This window comes from Halichoeres trimaculatus, unplaced genomic scaffold (genome assembly GCF_033239565.1).
Source record: "Halichoeres trimaculatus isolate MK-OKI-2021-1 unplaced genomic scaffold, fHalTri1.1 fHalTri1_scaffold_12, whole genome shotgun sequence".
NCBI classification, from domain to species: domain Eukaryota; kingdom Metazoa; phylum Chordata; class Actinopteri; order Labriformes; family Labridae; genus Halichoeres; species Halichoeres trimaculatus.
Genome location: NW_027437190.1, coordinates 14560334 through 14576141, shown reverse-complemented (window position 1 = coordinate 14576141; position 15808 = coordinate 14560334). Strand labels below are relative to the sequence as shown.

General features: G+C 40.4%; 2 protein-coding genes across 2 annotated transcripts; one reads left to right on the top strand and one right to left on the bottom strand.

Moving 5' to 3' along the window:
* Window positions 1-1911: 1911 nt before the first annotated feature.
* On the top strand, window positions 1912-4976 carry clec3ba (C-type lectin domain family 3, member Ba). The gene is made up of 3 exons (XM_074683968.1): window positions 1912-2088; window positions 2239-2337; window positions 3953-4976. The coding sequence occupies exons 1-3, from the start codon at window positions 1983-1985 to the stop codon at window positions 4351-4353; spliced, it is 606 nt and encodes a 201-aa protein (XP_074540069.1). The 5' UTR covers window positions 1912-1982; the 3' UTR covers window positions 4354-4976.
* A 381-nt stretch (window positions 4977-5357) lies between these two features.
* Window positions 5358-15753, bottom strand: cdcp1a (CUB domain containing protein 1a). Its single transcript, XM_074683045.1, has 9 exons — window positions 15152-15753; window positions 14227-14427; window positions 13740-14102; window positions 13274-13642; window positions 10233-10427; window positions 8797-9171; window positions 8356-8712; window positions 7167-7254; window positions 5358-7066 (listed from the first exon to the last, which is right to left on the bottom strand). The coding sequence occupies exons 1-9, from the start codon at window positions 15213-15215 to the stop codon at window positions 6616-6618; spliced, it is 2463 nt and encodes an 820-aa protein (XP_074539146.1). The 5' UTR covers window positions 15216-15753; the 3' UTR covers window positions 5358-6615.
* Window positions 15754-15808: the final 55 nt, after the last annotated feature.

Here is a 15808-nt window from a genome sequence, read left to right as displayed (position 1 = left end):
CTCCTGTGTGTGTTTTCTCTTGTGTTTTGCAGTTCCTGACCCTGAGTGTCTGGTTTAGTATTACTTCCTGTCTTTATGTATTTCTATCGACTTTAATTCACTTAGTTTCACCTGTGTCCACACCTGTTGCCTGTTACCTAGTATGAATATCATCTCTGTTTTTCTGTGTTAATGGGTCCTTTGTGGTTTTCTTGTGGTTTCTTTTAGATCTTTGTTTGATTTTGTTTTCTTGGACTTTTTTTTATATATATAACTTTTGTCTTTTTTTAATCTTTTTAATGGAATCTTCAGATCTCTTCACATGTGTGTCTTCCTCTTTTGTAACCTATTATGAAAGTTACATTCACACTAACCATTTATCTTCCTTCTGAATGGAGAGTTTAAGACTCATAAATTACACTTACTACGCTCCAAGCAGCAACCTCCACTTTCATAGCATAAAGTAAAGCTAAGATAACATAAAACCTTTAATTTTTCCCACAAAGGAAAATTTACAGAATTGTAGCAATAAAGTATATAGATATATTAAATGGCAGTGAAAAATAGTTATTTTACAACATTTCAACATTAACATGACTAAAAGTTAACTGGTGGTTATGAAGTCTTATCATGGCAGACGAAGAGATCTGCAGTATCTCTGAGTGAGACACCACAGGTGACGGAGCCTGTAATTGGACAAACTTTCCAGTGATGCTAGTGTCTCTGTGAGGGTGTTGAATCTGTGTACCATCAGCGACGACAGCTTGGTCATCAGCTCCTGTCAGCCACCACCTCCACAGGGTCCAGAGGGCAGCAGGCTTTCTTCGCCAGTCTAGTCAGAGCCCCCTCCATGTACACGGGCCTGAGCAGACACAGTGTGCTCTGCTCCTTGTATAGAGCATTTGAGTTGTCTGACCAATCTAGTTTGAATACCCAGATTTTACTATCTCAATGTCTCTTCCTTGGATGTTCAGAGGTGCGAGGAGGGAGCTTGTTTCTTTAAAGGTCTAAAACCAGCTCCTTGGTCTTCCCTGTGTTGATCTGAAGTTGATTTCTTTAGAATCACAAAAATCTTTCAGGACGAAAAACTGCAGCTCCCCAGGAGTCAGCTGCAGAAAACCACACACACACACAGTCAAACAAAGCAAAAATAAATATGTCTACAGCCTGGTACAAGAAACAGGCTTGTAATGTTCCATTACTCTATCAGCACACACTGTGCAAGGATAGATTTTTTTAACTTGTTATTTTTAAAGTTACTAAACAAGTTTTGTCCATTCACTTCAGATGGTTGAGAGGCCAAAGGCTGCCTTCACAACAGCCTCTTTGCCTCATCCTAAGTCCTCTAAGGCTATCCTCAGAAACTAGAAACATAAACAAACATCAGATTCCCATCAGTGTCCATTATATAAGTCTCTGTCACATGTCAGCTGCACCCCATCCAGCTTGCTGAGGAGATCCAGATGTGTTATGTGGACGGACCCCAAAACATTCAACCTCTGGCCTGATGGAGCCACTGCAGAAACACAACAGAGACTTTGGCAGGGGGAAAATGCACAGTTCATTTAGCAAGCAGCTATTTAGAAAACATCAGAAGAAGTATTTGCAATCAGTTAACTTGAGTTTGGTCTGTTAGATAACAGATAAAGATATTTCGATTCTATTTACGTGTAATCTACAATCTACGACACCATCGTAAACACACTGCTGTAATTTATCAGTAACCTACAAACATATGGAACCTGAGTCATGCTTGTCTGAGCACTACTTAACTGCACAATCCTGCCCACCATCCATCTACCCTCAGCATTTCAAAAGCAGCACAAACGGCTGTTAAACATCTGTGAAACATTTGTTCTCTCTGAGATAAGATTTCCTCACTCAGCTCTGAGCTGTGTGTGAAACACATAACAGCCTCTGTCTGGCCAGAGCTCAGCCCTGAGAGGAGCTTGCTGTGCCGCCGCATCAAAACTGTGTCTTTAGGGAGGATTTGAAGTGTTTTCATGAGAAGCATGGAGGTGAGAGCGCATCTCTTGGTGTTTTTTCTTCTTCTGCTGACACACTGCACACTCCAGCAGACAACCCCAAAGAGAAAAAACGGAAAGAAAGGTAGGACTCGGCAATAACATCACTCTGTGAATGATAACAACGTTCTCACTTGTTGAATATTCTCTCTGAATAACATCACTGAAGCAGGATGTAAGTCCTTTAAGATCACTGAATGAAGAGATTAAAGATCATTTCTTTGTCCTTAAACAGACTCTGCAAATAGCGCTGCCATCGAGGAGCTGAAGAGACAGGTTAATGACATTTTTCAGGAGCTGAACTTGCTGAAAGAGCAGCAAGCCTTACAAACAGGTACTGGTACTGAAAACACTGCTTTATGAATAATACAAGATGTGGAGTGAAAGAAATGTGTAGATCACAGAAAAACTGTACTGCTTAATGATAGGGGAGACTGAGGACAGTTGTAACATTTTTGACATTTCTGTCTCTTACTTTTAGCTCTTTTAACCCAGTGTCTTCAAACTGTTGTAGACACTAGCTTCAAGTGTCTGCTTATAAATGGCCTAGTAAATGTTTGTGCAACACAAACAGAAAATGCATGGCTCAATCTTAGATACAAGGAGTGAAATGTTTTAACTGACCCCACAGTCCAGATCAGGTGTAACAAACCTGTGGGTGTAATGTAACATGATGAGATAAGGGCTGTGACAATGACTTAAGATACTGAAGGATTTTTTTTTTTTAACTTTTAAATGAAATAGTTGTGGTGCTAAAGAGTTAAGAACTTAAATCTCTAACACCAAACATATTATATTTGATATATGAGTTTCAAAAACCCCTATCTCAGCGGCATGATAAATAACTTCCTTGAAAATTTGTCAGAAAATATGATAACAACAACAACAACAACAACAACAACAACAATAATAATAATAATAATAATAATAATAATAATAATAATAATAATAATAATATATTAGATTTATATAGTGCTATTAAAGGTACTCAAAGACACTTTACCAAACAGAGATGACTATAACACAGATGACAGAAAAGCAGAAAAGTTGTTGAAAAGTTTGGTTTTCAGTTGATTTGAAGGAGAGGACTGAGTCTGAGTTAAGGGTGTTAGGAGGGTTGGGACAGCAGCTAAGAAAACTATCACCAACGGTGCGGTGCATGGTACTGGACATGGGGGTCAGGAGGTTGGCGTCCAACAATCCTCGGCTCGGCAAGTGATGGTGGGGGAGGTCTGTGAGGTATGGGGTAGCGAGGTAATTCAGAGCTTTGTAGGTGATGAGAAGGATTTTGACAATGATTCAGTGGGTGTGCATATTTACTTAAAACCATAGTAAAAAAAAATCCAAAACTGCCAGTTTAGAAAATGTGACAAAATAAATATTATAAATAAATTGATATAGCAATATTTTGGTGGATTTTGTTAAAAAGGCTAAAAAACATTTCAGTACCAGAAACTTAAATTTTTCAGGCAATTGTTTTAAGGGTCAGGCTTTACTAGGATAGATCACATTATCGTGGGCCCACAGATGACTTGTCATGCACTTACCCCAAGCAATTTTGTCATAACAGTCCCTGGGTGCATTAGCAATGAGCTAGCTTACAGCTAAAACAGTAGCCCAAGCAATCTAAAGGAAGAAAGCTGACACATTATCAGCATTCTGTATGTTTGATGATTTCAACTACAAAGCAGGCTGGGTAATCAGAAAATTATTTTTATTTTATTCTTCTTTTTATTTTATTCTTATTCTTATTTATTTATTCTTATTTTATTTTTGTTATATGTATTTATGTATTTATTGATTTATTTATTTCTTTGGGGGGGAGGACTTTCTCAACCTTTTTTTTCAACCTGCACTTGTCTTGTTGCTTTCTAAATGTATCTGAAATGATCACATAGTGCACTGCAGTGTTGTTTACTCACTCACTACTGTCTCACTTCGCCCTTCAGTTTGTCTGCGAGGCACAAAGATCCTCGGAAAGTGTTTCCTGGCTAACCCCGTGAAAAAGAACTTCCATGCAGCCAGTGAAGACTGCATCAACAAAGGAGGTAATCTTGTTACACCTCTGACCGGAGACGAGAACGACCAGCTCTACAGCTACGTCCGTCAAAGCATCGGGCCCGAGGAGCACGTGTGGCTGGGGGTCAACGACATGGTGACGGAAGGCCAGTGGGTGGACCAGTCCGGCTCCAACGTGCGCTTCAAGAACTGGGAGACGGAGATTACCCTGCAGCCGGACGGAGGCCGCAGCCAGAACTGCGCCATCCTCTCCACCACCGCCAACGGGAAGTGGTTTGATGAGAGCTGCCGGGCTGAGAAGGCCTCTGTGTGCGAGTTCAACATCGTCTGATGGCCGTTAACAAATCCTCGAGTAGGGCTGTCAGACTCATTCATTTATGACAATGATCACAATCTTCCTTGCTCTTCGACTTGTCTTCTTGAGCTCTGATTATTCACAAAGGTAAACACCACTGGATGGCTACTCTGTTTGTGTTTTAGATGGTATGCCACTAAATGCAAGTTAAACCTTTTATTGTTCATGAAGAGTAATCCTCATGAGTACAGCCTCCTTTATCCAGAGGTGCTGTCTCTACAGGGTGGGCTATAATTTTCCTCACATAGGAAAAATAAACATTAAACAGCAATAAACATAAACAACGATTTTTATTCAGACTGCCATTGTTTCACGTATTAATATGTGTTTTTGAAACAATGGTCAATCATATAGCACATACTGTATGAATAAAAACGGTTGGCCAAAATAAATGTGTTTTTCCTGTGTATAAAAACTTATAGCCCACCCTATATTTCTAGCTCTGAATGTAATCATGTGCTGATTTCTTACATTGTATAATGTCAATAAATATGTCTACTCAGTTAACATTTACTCTCTCATACTGTCTAAGAAATAAACAGCTGACATAATGCAAATTTTACATGAGAGTGGGAATGTCTGGGGTTACTTTGACTACTTTTGTAAATTATTGGCAGAAAAGTAAAAGTAACACTGGCTTTTATTTTCACTGAACTCATTTTTTTACTAGGGGAGAAAGGTCAAAAGGTCAAAAGAAGACAAATGATCTTTTTTTTGGAAGTCTTCCTGTCAAAATAAAAGTCAAACTGCAGAAAAAAAAACCCACTTTACCTCTATTACAATTTTTTCCAATTCTGTTTTCCCCACCTCTCTTTACTTAAGAACTGAAACTCCCTGCTTGATGAATACTGTGACTTCTTTTTTCCCCAGCCCTCTGCACCGAGTACATAATGAAAGTCCAAAAGTTTGGTTTCTGTAGTCTTTGCAAGTTTACTCACCAAAAAAGAGAGTGACATCAGATCAACATGTTTGAACATCTCCATGGAAATCCACTGATGTCAGCGGCAGCGTGTCTGTAAACAGCATGTCCTCATCTCTCAGTCTCTCTAACAATCAGCACCAAGCCAAGTTCTCACAGTCATATTTTACATGGCTCCAAATCAAAATAACTACACAGTAAGAGAGCAGAGCACGTTTTATTTACAGAGGACAGGAAGAGATTTATGGGGACTTTGTCTCCTCCTGCTGTTTATGGAATGAACTGCAGGATGAGACGTGACCTTACAAGAAAACACATTGTATGTTATGTAACTGAATATCAAAATCAACACGCAAAATGAGCTCTTATTGTTTCTGTCCAGCTTCTGTTAAAGTTAAATTTACCAAAAGCTGCAACTCAGAATCCAGTGCCAAATTCTCGTTTTCAAAACTCAAAAAAGTCTGTCAGAAACAAATTTCTTTGTGGATGTAACTGTGTTCTCACATATTACTAGTAAGAGAGCATTTGGTTTTGTGTATTGTAGCAGAAAAAAACATCTTTGGTCCCATAAATATAAAATCAAAATGACTTTGACCACAGAAAGTGTCTCTATAGAAAAATAGACAATAAAAATAAAGTCAGCAGCACATCAGTTTTAAAAAGACCAAAAGTATGGGTCCTAAAAAGGTCAAAACAATATTATTCTTTATTCCTGGACCTTAAATGACTAAAAGCAACTTCAAGATTGGACTGTACAGGCTAGATTTCAGTTGCATCTGTTTGGCACATATCAAATGTAATCATGTTGTGTCTGTTAGCGCAGAGCTAAATAATGAAGCAAGATCATGTCCATTCATATATACTGATAATGCAAATCTGGCAACATAGGTCATCATGTTTTCATAATGTTTGATAAAAAGCAGAGGCACAAGAACAGTGGAGTTTTCTCAGCAAGTTAATTTAGGAATTAACAGTTAAGTGTGTAAACAACAGAAGCCTCTTTGATATGTAGAAGAAATACTCAAATTAAAAGAATCAGTGCTAAAAGTGGTTTAAAATCTGCTTCAAAAAGGGATCATTGTGTTCTGCTCTGAAAGCCAAATATGTCTTCATCTGAGATAAAACAAGGTAACAGCTGCAGGCAGGTTTGAGCAGGGTCATTTTGTGTGCCCACTTTGGTACAAAAACTATGCCCAGGAGAAAAAACAAAAGCTTCTCACAGAGCTGAACATCAGGTAATCACACAGAAGCCAGGGAATGAAAGTCTCAAAGTTCAGAGAGGTCAGATGGAAAGCAGAAAGCTGAATCCAATCTTCTCCTCAGTTCCCTCCCTCTGGCTCCAAGCGCGGCCCCAGATTAGGAGAACGCTCCTCTTCGCTTTGGCCCTCAGTCTGGTAAATCTCGTTCTCCACCATAGGGCGGATGTGGCTGGGCGGCCTGTCAGGGAGGGGAGGACCCTGCTGAGATGGGTGCTGAAACGGTCTGTAGGTCCCCACTTCTGAGCCGTTGTACCCTGAGTCTTTAGAGACCAATGGTTTTTGTGAGTCTGTGTGTCCTGTGAAGGGCCTGTATGTGTCAAACTCCCCGTAGACGCCGATCTCTCTCCCCTTTCTCAGCAGGTGTGTGTAGACCAGCGTGTCCTCGATGGAGGCGTACACATGAGACTCGTTGTCCTCACGAGTTTTTGGAAAGCCGTTGTTTTCGGGTAGGAAGCTGGTGCCATTTGGATTATAGATGGACACCTGATGATTCAGCCTCCTCTTCTTCTTCCTGTTCCGTGATACATTTATTTACCACATTTAAACCATGAGTTTGTCAAGCACTTGGAAATTTAGAATTGAAGAGTAAAACGTAAAGCAGATGCACTCACCTGATCACCACACAGACCGCGACCAGCACGATGACAAAAATGACCAACAGCGCAGACACCACGCTTAGGATGATGGTCAGCATGAGGTCTAAATGAGAGAACAACACACAGCGTTTGAGGCTTAGAGCTGGGATGATTTGCCTTTTGAGAATGTCTGGACTTAAGTCACCAATGTCACTGCTAAAACTTTTGGATGAGCTATGAAACAGGATTATAAACCTACAGTCGTGAGTGGAGCTTTGAGCTGGATGCCACAATCAACATGCTCCCAAGGACACCGCTTTGATGCTCATGTCAAGCGGTACAGCGTGTCATAGTTATACACCAAAGCATGCTCACATTCACTGATTAGAGGTGGTTAATGGTGATACATCAATTTTTTTTATCTTATCAAGAATTTGTTTTCTCAGAGTTTCACATAAACTTTTAGAAAAGACTTTGAAATATTGCCATCCATGATTCAAGATGCAACCAAAGTAACCCCCAAGTTATATAAATAAACCATAGGACGAATTAAAATGTTTACAAAAGGTCTCCGGTCTGAAACACTGATGTCTCTAACCACACACACTGTAGCCCAAAGGGGTGAATTTTTTTTTTTAACGCTGCAGTTTAGTAGATATTAAGATCCCAAGTTGGCCCTTTTAGAGACACAGTTCATTGACGTGAAGAGGCTCAAAGCTTGCCCCAAATGACAAATCGCTTCAAAACACTGTTTCAAAAATAGACGGGTTATTGTAGTCTATGATAAAAACAGATGGAAAATGGGCCAAACTAGAAAAACTAAAACACTTATCAAATTTTTCTCAAACATGCCCACTGTCAGTGAGGTCTTGTCCTGCTGATTTATGTGCAAGTGTTCATTTTGAAGAAGTTTAGCCCCATTAAATACTGTTACCCATGTCAAATGTGGGCTTTCCATGCATTCCTTACTGTGTTAGCAGAGTAAGAAAGTACAAGCAAGAGACAACAAACACCAACATAAGACACATTAAATTTTCTTTAAGTACAAGCAACCACTGTAAACCGACACAAGAGAGAGATCTTTGTCATTCTATGGATAAGAAAAATGTGTGCTTTGGCCTTGTGTGACACTAGTCATGTGTTTCACCCATCAGACTGCCTTTGTACACACCTAGGCTCTAAAATATTTCACCAGCACAATAAGTCAGGATATGGGGACTCTTACTCTGGCTTTTCTGCAGGGTGATCTTGGTGATGACGCTGAAGTCTCCTCGCTCAGGCATGCAGTTGGACATGTTGAGGTAAAAGCTCTCTGAGACCGTGATCATCTCCTCGGCCTCCTCGTCCTCTCTGCGGCTGTAATCCTCCTCCAGCCGGCCGACTCTCTGTACTCTGATGTTGGTGTGCCGGTTTTTGCATTTGGGCTGGCTGAGTTTGGCAAACATCAGCTGAGCCTCCATCCTTTGGGGAACTGTGACGATCCAGGAGACGGTGGAGTACGACTGCATTCCCACCGGCCAACCAGGAGTAGCCAACAGAACAGGAGCGTCTCTCTTTGGTGATACAGTGAAAATGTATCTTTCTGGGTACGAGTTGGAAAAAAGGATTTTGTAAAATATCAATCCAAAACATGCAATTGCTTTATTTAACAGAAGCTAGCTGTTACCTGATATCTCCTCCTTCAATCTGGCCTCCAGGACATGCTTTAAAGACGTCCTTGTAGCTTTTTTTTCCAGTACGGACACTGTAACAGTCACGTTTGTGTGGATCTGGATCTTCTGAATGGTTCCCTGAGGGCAGAAGTGTCCTATAATGCTGCCATCATCTTCAGCTGCTTTGATAATGAAGCTATCATTGCACGGCTGTCCAGGAAGGGACTGTTTGAGGGGTCCAGAGGGAGAGGTCAGCTCCACCGCGCCGTGCTGAGGGGGACGGAGAGTCCAGGTCACACTGCTTAGGGGAGCGGGGAGGCAGGGCGGCATGGAGGGGGAGCAGGGGAGACGGACCGGAGTCTTTGGACAGTCTTCGAGCTTACTGCACTCTGATGAAAGAAAAGGTCATTCACGTCACATATGAGGCCAAAACCTGACTTCACCAAAACGAAATTAAAAAAAAAAAAACCTTCTTTAAGCCATTAGCCTTATTCTTCTTTATTTATAAAAATAATATTAACATTTAAGAGACAATTTTCAACATGTTATTCTTCACAATGTGAAGATGTTCACAACTATATTTGTTGATGTGATGCATGTAGGCAGCAGTAAAAACTTTTTACAGCAACAAAGTTATTGAATTTGATGAAAAAACAGTTGAAATAACTATAAAATATCTTTGTAGAAAGAATTACAGGTTATTACAAAAAAAGACTGCTCCTTAGCAATTATTTTAAACAAGCCCATACCTCCTTAAACTTTATTACAGTGAAGTGCGTTCTCAATGTCTTGCAAATGTTTATACAGCGCTTATAGATGCTTAAAGCTTGAAGTCGCTCAGTAATATGTTAAAAGTAGTTTTAAAAAACTAGCTTCAAATAATTTTCCACTATACCGATAAGAAATGTAAACACTGTATCCTTTCTCAGGAAATGTGCTTCAGCAAAGTTGACTAACAAGTTTCTGCTGGCCATCAGATGCTCATCTCAAAATCTGCACAACTGAAACCAAAACTACCTGCGTCCTAATGAAACAAAGGGAGAAAAACAATGCAATGCTGTGGAGTGTTAAACATAGGGATGGGTACCGAATTAGGTACTTTTATAGGTACCGACTGAACTCTGTCAAAAGTACAGAGTACAGATTCACATAAAATCAAAAGGTACCATGTTTAGGTACCTAAATGCATCCTTGTGACTGTGAGGGAGTGGAAGAGTAGGTGATTTTCCAAGTTGGACATGAACACAACATAGCACTTCTCTGGCCTTTTTAGTCTCAGCTATAGACAAAAGACAAGGAGGGATATTATAACAGTCAGAAAATAACAGTATTCAAATGTGGTTAATTCAGCACAAAGATGCAAATTTACATCTTTGTTGAGTTTTGATTAATAAACCTCTGTGCCTTCTCTAAAACCAGAGAATTCTTCAATAAAGACTCAAGTTTTTACCTATGACTCTGGTGGCGGAGACTCGTACGTCCTCTGGCTGGCAGTCCTGGAAAGAAATCTCACTGTTGGACGTGATGCTGATCTTTTCCTTCAGCGCAGAGTTGACCTTCATTTTGCAGTCAGAGGTTGGTCTTAACTTCTCAACGTGAAGTGAAAGACCCTCCATTTTGCTCACATCCACTTTACAGGCCATGACTGAAATCAAATAGTAAAACATTTAATGAGGAAAAGAATTAATGGAAAGAACCTTTAGAGGGGTTAACAGTCTACGTCATCATAAAGACGAGCACACATCTTGACCGCAGAAGCAGAGTTTAGCTCCATTCGTTCAGACCAGTTAGCAGGGTTTTTTTAGACACTAAATTCAACCTGTTATCAGTATAAAATGTACGGTTGTTCTGTGGTCAGTTTTTAGAAACACTACTATACAACAGAGGCAGTACGTCTACCAAGTTTTCGCCGTCACAGAGCAACCAGTGTTTTGGAGTTAATAGCGACCATGCTCACTGGTGACTCACAGCCAGCAGTATCAGTGATTAACGGCCGAGAGTCACAAATTAACAGGGTCACACTTTTCACTGAAACACCAACGACGTCTGCAGGCAACTTATTTACTCTTGACGTAGATATCTGGTTCTTTTATAATGAACTGGGCCCCAGGCTCAGCAGTCTGTGTGCTTTTTGGTCTGGGAGGGTTTTTGATTTATTGGCACACGTTTATGTCCTGGTCTGTCACAGTCTGGTATGTGTCCACGGATAATGCAGTCATGAGCATCGAGTGAGAGTTTTGGATTAAAGCTTGATGTCTCTCAGTAACAGGTTAAAAGTAGTTTTTAAAAACTAGCTTCAAATAATTGTTCCACTATACTGATAAGAAATGTAAACACTGTATCCTTTCTCAGGAAATGTGCTGCTGCAAAGTTGACTAACAAGTTTCTGCTGGCCATCAGATGCTCATCTCAAAATCTGCACAACTGAAACCAAAACTACCTGTGTCCGAATGAAACAAAGGGAGAAAAACAATGCAATGCTGTGGAAGTGTTGAACATAGGGATGGGTACCGAATTAGGTGTGAGAGTCGAGTGAGAGTTGTGTTTCCTCTCTGGGTACACCCCTGGTCTCTCCGCTAAAAACGTCTGTCCACCTAATATCTGTCCACTTGCTGATCACTTCTATCCACTCACAGCTGTTTCACAAACCTGGAAGCTGTTTACCATCTGTCAAAGTGCTGATATTTAGTTTAAAAATGTGTATTTTGGTGGTTAACTCCTCCATTTCAGTTGACAATCCATTTTACTCCACAGTGCTTCTGCACCCAAGTTGTGCGCTCATACGCCGTTGTTGATAAACAAATAATCTAATCCCTCTTTGGTTTTCCTTGGGTTGTTATACACCAAGAGCATAAAAACCATTAAGGACAAGAACATTATCTCTATAAAAGACAGTAAATATAAAACACTAATCAACATCTTTTTCTTTCTCTTTGCCTACAACATGAGCACAAAAAGCACAAATGTGTGGCTATGTGATTCAATTACAACCCTATAAACCAAGAATTTGAATTAGATTTGACTGCTTAGTTTACAGTGATTCCCCGATAGTAGCACGGAGTGTTTCCTGGTGCCAAGCCAGCCCTGTCATGAATGACTCAGTGAGTGATGAGGCAAAATCAGAGCTCCCCTAACTCCTCACCTGAGGGTTCAGGAAGAGGCCAGGAGGAGCTCTTTCACGTCACTGCTTTTCATTAGTCATCCACAGGAAGACTGTCTCAGAGAGGCAGGGGAATTCTGTCACACCCATGATGAATAAAACTGAACTCTTGTTGAAACACGACGGAAAATCAGACATCACTTATATTTAGCAATCAGAGCAAGCTGCAACAGGACAGGCAGACATTATTTATCTTTTGGACTGTTTTTACAGCGAAATGTTGACCAAAGCTTATCACTTCTCCAAACTGTTGCTTTGCCATTCATAGATTTGTCATAGATAAATTTGTGTGGGCTAGTGATGAACAGTGGTGCCCAAATCTGAAACCTTCAGATTCTCAATTCTCAGATTCATTTTATTCTGTGTTTTTATAGGATGATTAATTTGCCAGTTTAAAGCCATATAGCCCGGTACCTGGGGAAACTGCATATATTTTTATACCTTTGGGCCTGTCATCCACACAAAACTGCAGTTTTACATCACTAAAAATTATGTTTTCTGAAATCTCCGGCCAAAGTGAAGCTTTCAGGAGTTCATTCAGAGTGACTGCCACGGATTTCACATCTAAAAAACCCTTAAAAGCAAGTGTTTGACGTCCTTTGAGTCGCTGTTTTTGGCAGATTTGCCTGGTGCATGTGGACAACAGTATTTTAAGAAACGAACAAAGGTGGGTTATTCGTTTTTGAAAATACCCAGCTACTTGTGTACAAGGCCAAAGTCTGCTGGTTAGACTAAACAAGAAATTCCCCTCATAGCACCAGATATCGATCGTTATTTTTGACTGTATGAACAGAACTATTATCTAAAGTTTTTACATGTTCAAATCTGTAAGACCTGAGGCACAAATGTTAATTTTGATTTTGTTCACTGGACACTCGATAACTTGAAGTCCAGTTATTTCTCTTTGTTTTTTTTAGCTCCATGTTTGGTCTCTACCAAGATACGGGAGCCTTTAAGCAAGCAAATGTTTTATCTTAAACCTAGCTAGGCATCAACCTTTGTTTATCTACTGTTTGATATTTTGAAAGAAGAAAGTTTTTAAAGCTCTTCCTCTAAAAACAGCTAAAGGCAAAAGCCTGGATGAACTCATGTGTGGGTAATTAAGTGGGTTCACTGTTGCAAGCGTTTGTTTTTAAATTAAATACAGCTATTTCATCTATGCTTCACAAATGATAGCAGAGTCCCTTGAAATGAAAACGTTCTTTAAGATTGATCAGACTGAGTTATTTCACAGACATTTTCATTTGACATGTTTTATCCTCTGAATCATAACCACCTACGCAGATAATTAAAATGAAAACAGCAGTATAACATACTCTGGGTATACACACCTGGTGAACTTTTACTTGATGCCGACACCCTGAAGTTCAGACTCAGTCCAGGGGAACCGGCTCGTCTTCTGTCCATCTCACAGTTCCTGAGCGTCAGAGAAAAGTGTCCTTGAGTCTGCTCGGGCTGAGAGTCTGACAGGCTCAACACCAACGCTGCTCTGCCTCTGCTGTGATATTCCACCGCTGCCTCTTTCTTCAGACAACGTGGCTGCATTACATTTAAGAACTTCACGGTCGCCTTGTGTTTGTCCGGGACCTGGAAGTACCACTCCATCACATCATCATCTGGGAAACTCTGGGGGTAGTTAGGGGAGAGCAGCTCCACAGACGAGGCATCTTTTGGTAACATCACTGTAATTTTTGCAAGAGCTGTGAGGAAAATGACACAAAACAGTCAGAGAACTGGAGATCTGCATGAGAAATTAGGCAGAAGAGGTTTTTCAAGCTGAAAACTCAGAGGACTCACATTTGATTTCTTCTCCCAGAGACACATCAAAGTGGCCATTTTGGAGCTTCTGCCCTGCGGGGACCTCCAGAGAAAAGCTGCCCTGATCTAGTACCTGAGCACTGTGGATGGTTCCTGCTCTGCAGTATTTCCCAACAACCACGTTCCCTGTGGTCTGGGAGGCCTGGAGGGTGTAACTGTGTCTGTCTAAACATCTCTCTGAGGAGTTAATCTGTCTAAAGCCTTCGTTGTTAAAGTCTATTTTGAAAGCCTTTAAAGATAGGGACTTCAGGTTCCAGGTAAAGCTGCGGTTGAAATCCAGCAAAGGAAGTGAGCCATAGTCAGCCAGGATGATGTTGCTGCGACACGACTTTGTGGTACACTCTGGGAAAGATATTTTACAACACATAAAAAAGGCGTATTTTGTATTAATTCAGCAGGATATTTTGATCTATTTGTAAACCAATAATTTAATCAGTATTTGTCAGAGAGACTGCAGTGTTCTTACCAATATTTTGCACAATTTCCACACTGAACACATCCTGAGGTCTTGAGCATTTGAACTCCAAAGTGACACGGCTGCTTTCTGTCAGCAGGAGGGATGTGCTACACCGCTTTGGTGCTGTGCAAACCTGGCAACCGTTCACCTGACTGCTGCTGATTTTGAAGGTGGTGCCTCTGTCGGGGGTTACTGTTAGTTTCTGGACCCCTAAAACAAAAAAAAAGAAAAACAAGCATGAAATGTTTAAAAGGTTTTACAGGTTAAGAGGACAGATGTTGGTAGAGAAATGTGATTAAAACCATTAAAAATCATCACTTACTGTGGATTTCACAGGCAAATGAAATATGAAAACTGGGTCGATGACTTATTTACTGGAATGCTTTTATTCATGGCAAATTAAATCACAATGATTAGATGTGATGAGAGATGAGGCAGACTGTTTGGCTTTATTCCTCTCATGACTAACCAAGCCTGTGCTGAGCAAACAGAGCCATGTTACCACACCACAGCAGCTAATGTCAACTATCTATTCTCCTACACACCCCAGTCCACAGCACACTACTTTACTTCTGTATAGGCCTGAATGACCAAGTGTATGAAGGGATGAAAGATAAAAGCTGCCTTCTGGCCCTTTACACAACAGATAACCTCTCAGATTATTTTTTAACATTTAACAGGAAACACTTGGTTCAGTCAAAAATAAAACACAAACCTATCCTCAGTTTTCTCATAGTCCCTCTGAAGTTACCCTAAAGAGCAGAAAACTCATCAAGACACTAACAGACATTCATGTCCTCATCTAAAGTCATGATAGACACAATCAGCTCCATGTTGAAAGGCTATAAAACTACAGCAGGGAAGTTTCTATGATCACACAGCATTTAATCTACAGGCAATATTTGATAGTTAATATATTTTAACAGTTACTCACCTGAAACAGTGAGAAAGAGGACTGTCAGAAGTAAAATCTGAAGACTGGGTCTTGATGAGGGCATGCTGTCACAAGTTGTTTTTCTTCGGTCTTGATCCTGAGGAGAAATCCGTCACTTTTTGAAAACAGTTCCTCTCTCCATCTCGTCCACAACCGCAATCATCGTGCGCCACATTTTCCCCTCGTTTACTGTACGTGAAGTTTAGTTCGTGCTCCTTCTTCAACTCCTCCGCTTCCTGTTTGTGTTAGTGTGTCAGCAGCACAGAGCCCCAGGTGATGACAGGGCGTGGCCAGGTCGGCCATCTTGGCAGGTACAGAGTTCATGCACTGTCACGCCCGTGACGGTAAAGATAAATTAATGCCACATTGTTGTGTTTTCAGCCATAAACGAGCGTGTAGCTTCGCTGAAAGCCGTCCTTCCTGACATACAACATTCAGTAAAGTGTTATGATTTACTCATCACTCAAGTCACCTTTCAAAGGTCCAAGAAAATTACTGTAATTAAAGTCTATAAAAAGCTAAGTGCCTACACGTGAGGCGCCAAGTGACATAATTCAACTAAAAAGCCTACCTGGTCTTCATTTAAAATAAATAAATCCGTAAAATAGACCTGACCATTTTTTAAAGGAAATTTAAAGAAAAAATAACTTAAATTAA

What these genes read in the sequence shown, in the direction of transcription:
- cdcp1a (XM_074683045.1), bottom strand. Translation starts at nt 15,215, where the DNA reads ATGCCCTCATCAAGACCCAGTCTTCAGATTTTACTTCTGACAGTCCTC. An exon ending in ATCAAGTAAAAGTTCACCAG is followed by an intron (nt 10,428 to 13,273) that starts GTGTGTATACCC and finishes ATTTGATTTCAG; the next exon opens with TCATGGCCTGTAAAGTGGAT. An exon ending in CACCCTGCAGAAAAGCCAGA is followed by an intron (nt 7,255 to 8,355) that starts GTAAGAGTCCCC and finishes TCTCTCATTTAG; the next exon opens with ACCTCATGCTGACCATCATC.
- clec3ba (XM_074683968.1), top strand. Translation starts at nt 1,983, where the DNA reads ATGAGAAGCATGGAGGTGAGAGCGCATCTCTTGGTGTTTTTTCTTCTT. An exon ending in GAGAAAAAACGGAAAGAAAG is followed by an intron (nt 2,089 to 2,238) that starts GTAGGACTCGGC and finishes GTCCTTAAACAG; the next exon opens with ACTCTGCAAATAGCGCTGCC. An exon ending in GCAGCAAGCCTTACAAACAG is followed by an intron (nt 2,338 to 3,952) that starts GTACTGGTACTG and finishes TTCGCCCTTCAG; the next exon opens with TTTGTCTGCGAGGCACAAAG.